General features: G+C 47.2%; 1 protein-coding gene across 1 annotated transcript; it reads right to left on the minus strand.

Moving 5' to 3' along the window:
* Positions 1 to 376: 376 nt before the first annotated feature.
* On the minus strand, positions 377 to 10,400 carry TMEM82 (transmembrane protein 82). Its single transcript, XM_081870500.1, has 6 exons — positions 10,152 to 10,400; positions 10,002 to 10,074; positions 8,511 to 8,685; positions 6,726 to 7,134; positions 3,573 to 3,760; positions 377 to 1,217 (listed from the first exon to the last, which is right to left on the minus strand). Exons 1-6 carry the CDS (start codon positions 10,243 to 10,245, stop codon positions 1,116 to 1,118), a joined length of 1,041 nt encoding a protein of 346 aa, XP_081726626.1. The 5' UTR covers positions 10,246 to 10,400; the 3' UTR covers positions 377 to 1,115.
* Between the last annotated feature and the right edge of the window lie 3,785 nt (positions 10,401 to 14,185).

A 14,185-nucleotide genomic window follows, 5' to 3' on the forward strand; every position in this document is an offset into this window, starting at 1 on the left:
AAAAAACCCCAAAACCACTCAACAACAAAGCAACTCCAACCACAGGCAACATTTCGCACATTGGACTCTGATCTACAAAAATCTTATTTCCATAATATAATCCCATAGTTTTTCAGCTGCTCCAAGACTCATTTTTGATGCATGAATGCTATATCATTGTTAATGGTTTATTATTCTCATCATCTCAATTTCCTACCTGCAAATTACTACTGTCATGCGAATAGGGTGGATCCTGAACACACACATCTATTGAGCTGAGGTGTCAAAGGCCAGGGAAAGAGGTGCGTCTTCAGCAAACAATTGAAACGACACACATAGGAAGATGACACACATAGGAAGATGCAGGAGGAATGACAGATGAGAAAAAGGGCTCGGGGGGGGGGGACGGACAACTTTATTTAGGAATGTGGGGCGTGCAGAGAGCATGAAAAAGACTCCAGAGTTTCACATAAATATTTGTTGTTGTTTAGTCGTTTAGTCGTGTCCGGCTCTTCATGACCCGATGGACCAGAGCATGCCAGGCACTTCTGTCTTCCACTGCCTCCTGCAGTTTGGTCAAACTCAAAATAGAAGTCCGCTTTATTCCAGTTTTTGTCAGAAGCCTTTGCTCCCTAGGCACACCAGCTCCTTCCTTAGCTATCAGCACAGTACTTTAGTGTTTATTTAAGACAAAGGGGGGCATTTTCAGCACCCCCTGCAACACACATACATGAAGCACATCATCCCTTGGTGCAATCAGTCCACCTACCAGCCCCTGTGTGGTCAGTGTGTGTTATTTTGGTGGCATTCCCATAGCAGGCTGACTTTAAAAAGTGTTGGCTGTTTGTTCAAGAGAGGAGATAGCTTAAATTGGGGGGTAGGGGGGTTGCAATTAATGGGGTGGGGAAATGCAGTTGGGCAAGGCAACAACTAGCACAGAAATAAATAAGTCACCATTTAGTAAAGTGACAGGCATGAAATATTTTTCCCACATCCAATGTGGGGCCCAGAGAGTCCAGAGTACAGTGGATCAGATGAAATCAAGCATTGGGATGAAATCCAGCCCCTAGGATTTCCCCACCTTGGACCTGCAGTCACTGGCTCATATCAACCTCCTCCAAAGCCCGCTCTGTGTTTCAGGATGTTGCCGTTGCAGAGTGGGATTTTGAAGGGTCTTTGTAGTGTCTCGAGGGCTTTCGGGAGGCAGAAGCTGAGGGCGAGAACCTTTGAGAATAATCCTGAAGTGCAACAACAAACAAAAGAAAAAACAGAAATATTAGGTTCTAGAAAGCAAATCAATGACCTCGTTTAAACATCTTCAAATATCTCAAGGGCTGTCACAAGGAAGATTTCTTGTTTTCTCGTGCTCTGGGGGTGAGGACCCAAACCAATGGCTTCAAGTTACAAGAAAGGAAATTCTGAGTAAACATGGGAATAGTTTTCTGGCAGTTATAGCTGTTGGACAGTGGAATGGACTCCCTTGGAAGATGGAAGGCTCTCCTTCATTGGTGGTTTTAAGCAGAGGTTGGACGGCCATCTGGCCATCTGCCATGGATGCTTTAGTTGAGATTCCTGCATTTCAAGCAGTTGGCCTAGATGACTCTCAGGGTCCCTTCCAATGCTACAATTCTATGATTCTATGATTAGGAGGAGATTTGTGACAGGCAAAGAGGAGCATTTTTTTCATGAAATAGCTGTTAAACTTATGGAGCTCATGATCACAGGATGTGGCCTTTTGAAGCAGATTAGACACATTCATTGAGTGTATATAATCCCATCTCTCCTAACGCTCTGGTGGCCATAAAGAATTTAAGAACCATATTGTCAGGAGAGCAGTTTTTAATGTCTGGACAAGATACAAAGACTTGTTAGAAAACAAGACCCCAAGGTGGTTGTCACCTATGGAAGCTAAGGCTCTGAAAAAACTCAATATGGAGGCCAAATGGCCGAAATATTGGGAGATATTAGAACAGGATGGAGACACATGGAGATTGCAGAGCTTTGAGAAGCTAAAAGATAGAGTGCGAGACTGGTTACATTATTACCAAATCAGAGAGGTTTTTAACATGGACAAGAAATTAGGTTTCCAGGTGGAAAAATCGAAATTAGAAACGGAATTGTTAGAACCTAAAACTAAGACACTGTCAAGAATGTACAACTTGCTGTTAAAATGGAATACTCAGGATGAAATGGTTAAATCAGCTATGATTAAGTGGGCACAAGACATTGGTTATAACATTATGTTTGCTGACTGGGAACGGTTATGGACCACTGGTATGAAATTTACGGCATGCAATGCCTTGAAAGAAAATATTATGAAAATGATTTACAGGTGGTACATGACACCAGTCAAGCTTGCAAAGATATATCATTTGCCTGATAATAAATGTTGGAAATGTAAGGAAACTGAGGGAACATTCTTTCACCTCTGGTGGATCTGGGAAATGATCTATAATGAGCTGAAAAAGGTATTTAAGTATACCTTCCTTAAGAAACCAGAGGCCTTGTCGGTCAGAAGGTGCTAAAGAAGGATAGAACTTTTTTAATGTACGCAACAACAGCAGCAAGAATACTCATCGCAAAGTATTGGAAGACACAAGATTTGCCCACCCTGGAAGAATGGCAGATGCAATTGATAGACTATATGGATCTAGCAGAAATGACTGGCAGAATCCGAGACACGGGAGAAGAACAAATAGAAGAAGAATGGAAGAAATTCAAAGATTATCTGCAAAAACATTGTAAACTATATGAATGTTAATGTGATGCAGGATATTGAGACAATGTGGCATTAGTGACAAAGCTGAAAGGAATGTGCAAAGATGTTTTATAAGTAACAAGTAAAAGAATCACAGCTTAGTTAACCTAAGGATGGGAGGTTTAGAAGATGAGTGGATAGCAGTAGGAATGGTTAACTCAAAAGAAATTCAGATACACTAAATTAGTTAAAATAGAGGAAAAATCTGCTGAAACTAAATTGGAAATTTGAAAACAGAAAAGGGAGATGTGAGGAAGTCCAGAAAGAAAGCTGTATGAAACTAAGAATTGAACCTTTTAATTTTGTTTGATCTTTGTTTTTATTGTTTGTTGTTTGTTGTTGTGTTGTTTTGTTTTCTGTGTTATTATAAAACTTGTTGAAACTTTAATAAAAATTATTATATAAAAAAAGAGATGTTTGGACTGTGGCTCCCATCTCTGCCTGGGTCTGAAACATCTGGAGGGGCACTAGGTTGGGGAAGCATGGGACAGGCTATATGCCGGGAGAGCAAGAAATGCGTCCTCCGAGTTTAGAGACAGGAGCAGATGTTGGAGAGAAACCCCAGGGATTGGCTTTCACCATCTTCCTCAAACTGAGAGCTTTCCAGACCTCCATGTGACAAAATGGTGGACCTCTGGTATGATTCAGTGTGACTGTTTCCAAATATGGTTTTTTTAATAGGTTTTTAAATATTGTCTCTCCCCCAAGGTGGTGGCAGCCTCCACTGAGGTCCCTCAGACTTCCCACCCCAACAAAGCCCACTGTTCCTCTCCCTTCCCACTGCCATCTTGGAATACCTTCCAGATGGCGCCAACACTCTCTTGCTCCTCCTCACCTGCTTCCTGCAGATATCCAGTATAATTCCCGCCCGCATCAGGCACCAGATCTCCCCCACCAGTGAAACAAGGACGTTCACAATGTCCATCCACCGGCCAACGGTCATCAGCAGGATTAGGAGGCCCCCCATCCTGACAAAGACCGTCTGGTAGGCCATCTGCTCTGTGGGGTTCTGCCGTTGCTCTTCTGCCATTGGGCAAAGGAAAGATAAAATGGTTAGGTTTATGCTGGTCAACTTATATACAATGCCAGTACTATTCAGAGGAGACTTGTTTAAATTAATGAACCTAAGAAAGACTCACACTGGATACACTCTGCAAATGAGAAGGCAGGGATGGGGAACAACTGTGGTCCTCCAAGTGTCAAGGACTGGCTGGATGAGGAAGAGCAGTGGGAGCCCCCAGGCGAAGAGACCCCCAGGGAAGATGCAGAAGATGACGACTTAGATCCTGGGTCCTGGTGGTGGGACACGGAAGAGCAGTCTGGGGAAGGGACGAGATGGGAGGTGCTAGAAGCAGGGAGTTTGAGTGATCCAGGGGAGTCAGGAGGAGGAGGCACCTTCCAGGACAGGATCTGAGGCCGAGCGTCACAGTCTGAGCACAGACACAGAAAGAGAGCAGTCAGAGGTTGCCCTTGCTCCCATCAGCAGGGCAGTCTCGGTCCTGCTGGCTCGCTTCCCCTTCTGATACCCCAATCGATGAGAATCCTGCACGTTGCTGAGCGTTGGGCCAGACAGGCCCAGAGGATGAGCACTCCCCTTTGACGCAGCCTTCATCTGCTTGGGAGGGATCCAGAGTGAGAGGCTAGAGGGGGAAGTGAAGGGCTAGTGGTCAGTTTCAGCAACTTCTCAGCTGGATTAAGGTGAACCAGAGGACTCTGCTGTGTTGTTGTTGTTTAGTCATTTAGTCGTGTCCGACTCTTCATGACCCCATGGACCAGAGCACGCCAGGCACTCCTGTCTTCCACTGCCTCCCGCAGTCTGGTCAAACTCATGCTGGTAGCTTCGAGAACACTGTCCCACCATCTCGTCCTCTGTCATCCCCTTCTCCTTGTGCCCTCCATCTTTCCCAACATCAGGGTCTTTTCCAGGGAGTCTTCTCTTCTCATGAGGTGGCCAAAGTATTGGAGCCTCAGCTTCAGGATCTGTCCTTCCAGTGAGCACTCAGGGCTGATTTCCTTCAGAATGGATAGGTTTGTTCTTCTTGCAGTCCATGGGACTCTCAAGAGTCTCCTCCAGCACCAGAATTCAAAAGCATCAATTCTTCGGCGATCAGCCTTCTTTATGGTCCAGCTCTCACTTCCGTACATCACTACTGGGAAAACCATAGCTTTAACTATATGGACCTTTGTTGGCAAGGTGATGTCTCTGCTTTTTAAGATGCTGTCTAGGTTTGTTAATAAAAGCTAGTTGCATTCCGTGCCTCCTGTGTATCCCTGCCCTGTGGTCAACCTGGGCTCACTTGCCAGCTTCTGGACACCAAGTGATGCTGGTCTCCCAACTCCAGCATAGCCAGTTGTCCGGGATGATAATGGGAGCTGGAGGAGTCCAGTAACATCTGGAGGCCCACAGGCTCTCCCATCCCTGCATTAAAAGGATACAGAGTAGTGATGGAGGCATCTGGAGCAGTAAAAGCAAGTGATGGTCTAGTTAAGGGACAGAGAACCTGTGCTGCCATCTTGACCTTGCAGGACTCCGGGTCCCAGCAGCCAGCATGGGCAAGAGTCAGGGCCGGAGCTGGGAGCTGGAGTCACAACAACATCATCCGAAAGGCCACAGGCCACCATCCCTGCTGTAGGGATAGCTCAGTGAGAACAGCCTCTTAATCTCAGGGTTTCTGGTTCAAGCTCCACATGGAGCAAACGTTTCCTGAATTGCAGGGTGTTGGGACTAGAGGACCCAACTCTACAATTCCACGATTGTATCATCAGCAGAACCAGTCCAATTCTCTCTTCTAAAAAAGACAAGAAACTGAACTGTCATGTCAACATAGGAAGAGGTATTGTACCAAGTTGATACTATTTTGCCAGCCTTGCAATCTCATGTCCTTTTGAGTAGGGCTGAACCTGCGGTCTCCTATGTGGCAAGTGTGCGCTCTGCTGTGTGCTCTTTATTTGGGGCCTCCACAGTTAAGAGGTCCCAAATGAGCAGAGGAAGCTGCCTTAGACCAGATCATCAGATGCTTTCTCCGCCTTTCTCTTGTAATTGGCAGCAGGTCCTCCTGGCCTCTGGCAGGGTGTGTCTCTCTGTGTGTGTGTGTGCCTTGTACACATCTTTGCATTTCTTCTTTCTTTGGTGATCCCTCGTAGTCAAGTAAGATTGTCTTCCGTAAACACAGTTTTAACAATGAGTCCATAAGTGACTGTGGAGGCCAATTCTGGATCCACACCTCCTTCCACAGTGGGGATATAGGTTTCCGGGCAGGAGTTGATCACGGTGAGGGTTTGCCAAGTGTGCCTTCTTCTTAGCACATTTCTCCCTTTCATCCTGAGTTTGAGTGTCTTCAAAGCCCATGACACCTTTGGAAAAGGCTGTTCTCCAACTGGAGCGCTCGCAGGCTGGTGTTTCCCAGTTGTCGGTGTTTATCCTACTTTTTTAAGATTTGCCTTGAGAGAGTCTTTAAACCTCTTTTGTTGACCAACAGCATTACACTTTCCATTTTTAAGTTGGGAATAGAGTAGTTGCTTTGGAAGACGATAATCAGACATCCGCACAACATGACCAGTCCAACGAGGTTGATGTTGAAGAATCATTGCTTTGACACTGGTGATCTTTGCTTCTTCCAATACACTGACATTAGTTTGCCTGTCTTCCCAAGTGATGTGTAAAAATTTTCAGAGACACCGTTGATGGAACGGGTCTACAAGGGATCTTTGTATTTAAGATCGCCCCAGCTAGAAATGCCAGGAGTTGCACCTGGGGACTTTCCCCCTTACCAGACATTATTCTGATGGCCTGTGATGCTACGGAACGTTCGCAAACATTCCAACCGCTCCAGGAAGGGAAGGTGCCAGAAGCGGACCATTCTGCAGGAGGGGGCTGCTTGCTTGCTGCTGGGGAAGGAAGCCAAAGGCCAACGGCCGCCCACACCTAGCAACCTCCCAAAGATCTTGCCCACTGAGCCAGAGGCCCATGAGGGGAGGACGAGCTCACCTTGCATGTAGATGACAAGCAGCGTGTAGCAGATGGTGAGAGGGGTCCAGAAGCGGATGGCCTCCGAGGTGGTGAGGAAGTCCCGGTTGATCAGGGCCACCGCCGCCAGGTCGGCCACCACAAAGGTGACCTTGAGGGCGTTGCAGAGGAGGCGAGGGATGCCGTGCCAGGTGGTCAGGAGGAAGAGGCAGGCCCCGCAGTAGCGCTCCTTGCAGTGGAGCTCGTACATGGTGAAGATGTGGCGCGTCAGGCGCCAGACATAGTAAGTTAAGAGTCCTGCCAGGCCAACGCTGAGGAGCAGGTTCCAGGTGCGGTGGGGCGCCCCCTCCTGGAGGTAGCTGAGGCTGCAGGAGATGCCGCAGCCCAAGGAGTACTGGCAGAGGAGGTAGAGCTGGCTGCTGTGCGCCCCCTGCAGGATCCCAGTGGAAATTGAGAGATGGTAGCAGTGTATATTAATATATTTTTTATAGAAATAATTTCAATTATAAAGAAATAGAGTGATACAAAGGGGGGAAGGGAGAAAGTAAGGGGGGGAGAACAAATGTGTGTGTAAAAAAAAGAGAAAGAAACAACACACAAAAATGCAATGTAATATACAGTCGTACTTTGGATCCCGAACGCACTGGAACTCGGACGCTTTGGCTCCCGAATGCCGCAGACCTGGAAGTGATTGTTCCAGTTTGTGGACGAATGTCTGATGGAGCTTCTGCAGCTTCTGATTGGCTGCAGGAGCTTCCTGCAACCAATCAGAAATCACGATTTGGTTTTTGAACGTTTTGGAAGTCGAACAGTCTTCCAGAACAGATTCTGTTTGACTTCCAAGGTACGACTGTACTCCCATACATTCATATATTAATCGATATGGACGGTGGCAGTGTATGGGGGTGTGTGTTTATTTTGATTATATATATTTTGATTTTAGATTTAGATTTTGTTCTGTCAACCACCCTGAGACTTCCATGTATAGGGCAGCATATAAATTCAAGAAATAAATAATAGTGGTTAGTGTGTTGGACTAGGACCAGGGAGATCAAAGTTCAGTTCCCCATCCGGCCATGAAACTCACTGGGGGACGTTGGGGACCAGTCACTGCCTCAGCCTAACCTACCTCACAGGGATGTTGTGGGGACAAAATGGGGGGGGGAGAACCACTCCGTACAGCACTTTGAACTCCTTGGAAGAAAAGCTGGGATGTAAATGCAGTGAATAAATAAATAAAAATCCCTCCATCCAAATGGCAGGATAAATCTCGACTGTCGCAGGAATTCGCTTCCTTCTATCGCAGGGCTCCTGGTTACTTTGACTCCACTCAGGTGCTTGTTTGGGGGTTCCCCGGCTCCTCTCCACAGCAGGCATGTGGTCCCACCTCAGCCCGCACATGAAGAAATATAATAATGATGATAATAATAATAATATTATAATAATTTATTATTTATACCCTGCCCATCTGGCTGGGCTTCCCCAGCCACTCTGGGCGGCTTCCAAAAAAATATTAAAACACTGTAATAAACCAAACATTAAAAGCTTCCCTAAACAGGGCTGCCTTCAGATGTCTTCTAAAAGTCTGGTAGTTGTTGTTCTCTTTGACATGTGGTGGGAGGGCGTTCCACAGGGCGGGTGCCACCACCGAGAAGGCCCTCTGCCTGGTTCCCTGTAACATGGCTTCTCGCAGTGAGGGAACCGCCAGAAGGCCCTCGGTGCTGGACCTCAGTGTTTGGGTAGAACAATGGGGGTGGAGACGCTCCTTCAGATATACTGGGAAAAGGGAAAGAAAGAGTCGCTCACCTTGTCAAGGGAGAGGACGGTGGAGATGGCCCGAAGGGAGAACTCCAGCACCACCAAGGCAGCCACACGATAGCCGACCACCGTGAAGGTCCCGGTCAGCACCAGGAGATGCAGCTGGTCCAGCAGCGGCCACTGGTTGCGGATGATCTCCTTCTCCTTCTGCCGGTCGGGGTCGCTGGGGCAGAAATGAGGGTCTCAAGAAGGGAAAGGCAATTTCTCCGCTCAGGACTGAGAGCTCAAACTCAGGAAGCTACAGGGACTTGCTGGAGTAAACACACCTTCCCTTTGCCAAGTCCCATCTGAGTACTTCCAGGAGAGCCCAGAGGGCTTCTCCCACCACCAGGTCTCCAAGGTTGGCAGGAACCTGATATCCTCTGCATTTACTCCAGGAGAACCATCTTCTGCCTCTCCCAGGGGCAGAGAGGTTTGGGGGCTCACGCATGTCTGGAAATACCCTTTGGCCTTGCAACAATCCAACCTCACAGGTTTTGGGTAAATTGTGCATGGGACTCTATACATACTCAGAGGGGGTGCTTTTCTTCTGTACTGTTTCTGAGGCCTGAAAAGGGTCTTCTTGGGGCTTGGCTCTGAAAAGACCCTTGGAAATGCACAAAGGTTTGTTCGCTGGCAAACACAACCTCCCTGGCTGCCTTTCCCTGCCTCAATCTTGGGGCGTGTTCAGGTCCTCTGTGATCATTTCACATTTCCCAAGCTGAGTTTGGTCACCGAGATCAAATGAAAGCTGCTCCTATTTAAGCTCCCGGTTCAGCCCTGACTGAAACCGTCCCCAAATCCATAGGGATGTGTTTGCAATGCCCTTGTCCTCATACAAAGAATCACGGCTAAAGGACAACCTCATCCTCTGAAAAATAGTTGATACACTGCTGAATATCGTTTTCCATTGCCTGTGCTCATCTGCTTTGTTTTCCAAAGCGGAAAAGATTATGGAAATGCCAAGGAAGGCATCTTTGCCTGGCAATCTTTTTCTCACCAATACAAAAAGCATCTCGCCAGTCAGCGTACAAAGAAGTCAGCTGGGCACTGCCCAGGTGGGGCCATGCTTGCGCCCTGCCCTGGAGATAAGGTGCTGCCACACCAATATTTAACTCCCAGGGATCCCTGGGACTCCAAAGCATGGCATTGGTGGAAGCTCACATGAACCAGATCTTAAAAGGGGGTTCCTCAAAGGCAAGACCAGAGACAGTCAACTTCGCAGGAGCAGAAAATCTGGGCTTATCCCTATTGAATTAATAGGAGTGTCTGAGATTCTTTCTGCAGACAGACAGCCATCAAAGCATCCGGTTTCAGGAGGCAAACGTGACACTAGGCAGATCGGCTTGCTGGTCTTTATGGCTCCTTCCTTCCACTACCTAGTCAGAACCTTATCAGAGCCCTGCAGGGGTTAATAGCCACCCCAGGGCCGCCTGCAAGGACAGATTGAGGAAGCGGCTCTCTGTTTAGAAATCTCTGCTCTGCCTAACAAGCACTCACCTCAAACAGTTGATGTAGATGTAAATCTTCATCAGGCTGCCCAGGATGGAGACGGCACAGGCGCCCACCAGCCCTGCAAGGAAGGAAAGGTCAGAACAGGGGTAGGGCTCAGTGGGTGGGGAAGGCCCCCCGGGAGCTGGAGAAGCTCACCCTGCAAGACGGAGTCCACCAGATCGGAGCCCCAGGCCAGGCTGGGGAAGGCGGGCAGCCAGGAGACCAGGTAGGAGTAGAGGCTGGAAAGCATGGTGGTGCTGTGGGCCAGGGGGAGGGTGGGTGGCTCAGCTCTGGCCTTCCTCTTCCCGGCTGCAGGCTCAAAGGTCTGCTGCTGGAGGGCTGGCGAGAGCCCAGGGACCTTGTGCTTGTGTTGTTGCTGCTCTGGTAAATCATTGCTGCCTCTTTGCCCCTCCTGGGGAGGAGGCCACTCAGCCAGAGTCCTTGCACAACCATTTCTGCTTGGGGAGAAGCAGGAAAATCATTTCCTGGGCCAGTAGTAGTAGCAGCAGCAGCTCCCCAGAATGAAAGCAAAGGGAAACACTTAAGGCAAGGAGGTTTTTGAGCTCCAGCCCAACTGCAAAATGTTCTTCTTCTTTTTTTCTTTCAAATTTTTTTATTACTTTTCACAAAATTATAAACAAAAACAAATATACAAACATACAAACATAAATCATAACCTTATTAAAATTACACTTATTAACATCGTTCTTCGCTTCCCCTTGGTTGAATTTCCATGCATATCCTTTTAACGGCTTTCCAAATCATAATTCTTATAAACTTCACTTAGTCTGTTAACATCCTTATATCTTTTCAATTCAAGATTGAACATGTTCAACATCACACCAGCTGCAAAATGTTCTTGCAGGTGTTGTCCTCTCTGCCTCCCTTGAGCCTCTTCTGAGAAGCCCCTTCTTTACAGAAACAGGTGCCAAAAAGGAGATCATGTAGGGAAGTGCTGCTGAGCATATGCAGAGTGCTTTTCCCTCGCATCACTGGTGAGTAACTTTAAATGAAGGAGGAGGACTCTCATGTGGGCCTGAGCCCAGAATCCCTTTTTCTTCTCAACAGACAACTTTTAGGCCACAGCACTTCAGAGCTGAATTTGTTTTACTTGTGATACATGAGTTTTTATGCATACCCCGACAGATGGCATAGCACACATTAGAAATGCATGCAAATAAATGCATCTGGAGGAACACTGAGCCCTTGTTTGGACACACCACATAGCAGAAACAAACCCCAGGTGCCAAAGTTCACTCGGTCTAGCCCAGCTCCCTTTGCACAATGGTGGAGCAAAATGTAACAAAGACCTGTCAATCAAAGCTGCAGGATGCCTTGTAAATCAGCAGGGTTCCAATTGCAGTACCAGCGGTAACAACAACAACAACAACAACAACAACAACAACAATTTATTTATACTCCACCCATCTGGCTGGGTTTCCCCACTCTGGGTGGCTTCCAACAAAATATTAAGATACAGTACAATAGTCTGTTAAACATGAAAAGCTTCCCTAAACAGGGCTGCCTTCAGATGTATTCTAAAAGTCTGGTAGTTGTTTTTCTCTTATTAAGCTTCTTATTAAGGCTGTCAGATAAAGAGAAACCACTCCCATTTGTTTGTTTAACAAATATTTATTTTTCCACTCAGCAGGGGCGCCAAGTTGAATAAAATACTGGGGGGGAGGGGTTTCCGGTAAGCCCTACCCCACATAACTGATCACATGATATGGGACATGCACAACATTCGAATGGCAATGCCCATCAACTTGGGGGGAGCCCTCAAAAATTTTATGGGTTGTGTGTGAAGGGATCTCAGCCACTAAGAGTTGACTCCTATAGCATTCAGTATATGTAAAGACCGTAACCAAGGAAGTTGTGGAAACTTTGCATCTTGAATTTGTGTACTTTCTCAAAAGTCCCATCTCTCAGGTGAGCTGTGAAGGGGTGAGGGTCCCTTTTTTTCCTGATCCTGAGGTGGTTCCTGCTAAGCGGGTCCTGAGTTTAAGAGTTTATTTCCACTGCAATCAAGGGACACTGCCAGTACTGCCCTGCAAGCCCTCCGTGACAAGCTTTCTGTCAAAATGTTTTGCAAGGACCAAGGAAAATGGGAGTCCCACACAAGTACAAAGGCAGCAGGGTCAGTTCTGGTGCCAGAGGACCCCCATGGAAGCATGCAATTCTGCTGGGCAGACCTTTGAGCTAACTTCCATTTGGCCTTTGCATCCTGAGCCCTCATCCCATTTTCTGTTCCTAGGGACTCAGGTTCTCCCTTCTGCTCCCACAAACCACCTACAGTTGGTGCAAAGGGTGCTAATCATGTACACCAGCTAGAGCTCACTGGGCAGGTAGGAAGGTGATATAAAAATGTAATAAATAATAATTGAGGTTTGGGGCTATCTTGTTAATCACTTAGGACTGCAGTGATGAAGTCAAGGCTCTCTACAGGTGACAAAGCAGCTCCTTCTGCCATGTTAAAAAATGGAAGCATCTGCTAGATCCATTGAGCCCGGCAACCTATTCTCAGCTAGAATATGCTTTGACCCTCCTGCCTGAATGAAAATGGAACCTGGAGTGCGTCTTTAAAAGCAATTAGAGGTGCTTTGCCTGCAACACTCATTATTATGTGCCAGGCATCATAACCCTTGGTGCAAGCCTCGGCTAAAAAGCTTTCGGAAGAGCTTCTGCTCATACGCCGGACCACAAAACGAAAATCACATAGAGCAATTAGAGCCAATCAATAACAAGTGATAAAAGATACTATTGTGTAATAGTCAGCGAAGACACCGGGTGGGGGGGGGGGAGCTGTGTGTGTGTCTGCTAAAAAGGAAGTGTGTTTGTGCCAGGAGAGTCCAAATGTGGTGCTGCATCTGAGATTTTTGCTTCCTTCCTCATCATGTTTTCTCTTAAGAATGTTGCAGAAACTTATGGGCAGCAGTAAGTTGGCCCTGGGGCTGATGGGGAAGAGGGGGAATTGGAATGAGAGTGGCTTTGACAGTGGCTCTAGGGTAGAGTGCAAGACCCAGTTGAGGTGAGGGAAATCAAGCTCCATCCTTGGTACATTTTAACCTACCCTGCCTTCTGTTTTTGCTACGTAGTCTTCCTTCCTTTTTAATATTTGCAGATTATCACAGTCCTATATTATGCACTGATAGTTTTAATTACATAACATAAAAGAAAAGATAAAATTGTTTTGGGCTTTCCCTCTACTGCACAGGGTGGCGCTGTGGTCTAAACCACTGAACCTCTTGGGCTTGCCAATCAGATGGTCAGTGGTTCGAATTCCCGCGATGGGATGAGCTCCCATTGCTCAGTCCCAGCTCCTGCCAACATAGCAGTTTGAAAGCACGTCAAAGTACAAGTAGATCAATAGGTACTCCTCCAGCAGGAAGGTAAACGGCGTTTTCCTGCACTCTGGTTGAAGTGTTCTGTTGCGCCAGAAGCGGCTTAGTCAGACTGGCCACATGACCTGGAAAAACTGTGTGTGGACAAACGGCGGCTCACTCGGCTTGTAAAGCGAGATGAGCACCGCAACCCCAGAGACATCTGCGACTGGACTTAACTGCCAGGGGTCCTTTACCTTTACCTTTTCTACTGCTGAAAGTTGACAGTCTTTATGGCAGCATTTAGTATATAAAAAAGGATCCCTGGACAAAGGTGACTATGGGGTGCTGCGCTCATCTCACTTCAGGCCAAGGGAGCCGCGTTTGTCCACAGACAGCTTTCTGGGTCATGTGGCCAGCAGGACTAAACCACTTCTGGTGCAACGGGACACTGTGACAGAAACCAGAGCGCACGCAAACGCCGTTTACCTTCCCATCGCAGCAGTAGCTATTTATCTACTTGCATTGGTGTGCTTTCGAACTGCTAGGTTGGCAGGAGCTGGGACTGAGCAATGGGAGCTCACCCCATTGCGGAGATTCGAACCGCCAACCTTCTGATCGGCAAGCCCAAGAGGGGTTTAGATCACAGCACCACCTGCGTCCCGCTATTTAGTATAAACATAATTTTGGCGCGATGTGCTTTAACAACTCTCCTCTAGGCAGACATATGCAATTGTGAGCATAATGGGTTTTTATTGGTAGGAGATGATATATTAATTGAAATATATCCCTCCAGGCTCCCAGATTTGTGGGTTCTAAAATCTAAAAAGCAAAGGAATTAAGAATGGAAAGCCTTGTTTTGAGCAGGTC

This window comes from Podarcis erhardii (genome assembly GCF_964252035.2).
Source record: "Podarcis erhardii genome assembly, chromosome: 7".
Taxonomy (NCBI): domain Eukaryota; kingdom Metazoa; phylum Chordata; class Lepidosauria; order Squamata; family Lacertidae; genus Podarcis; species Podarcis erhardii.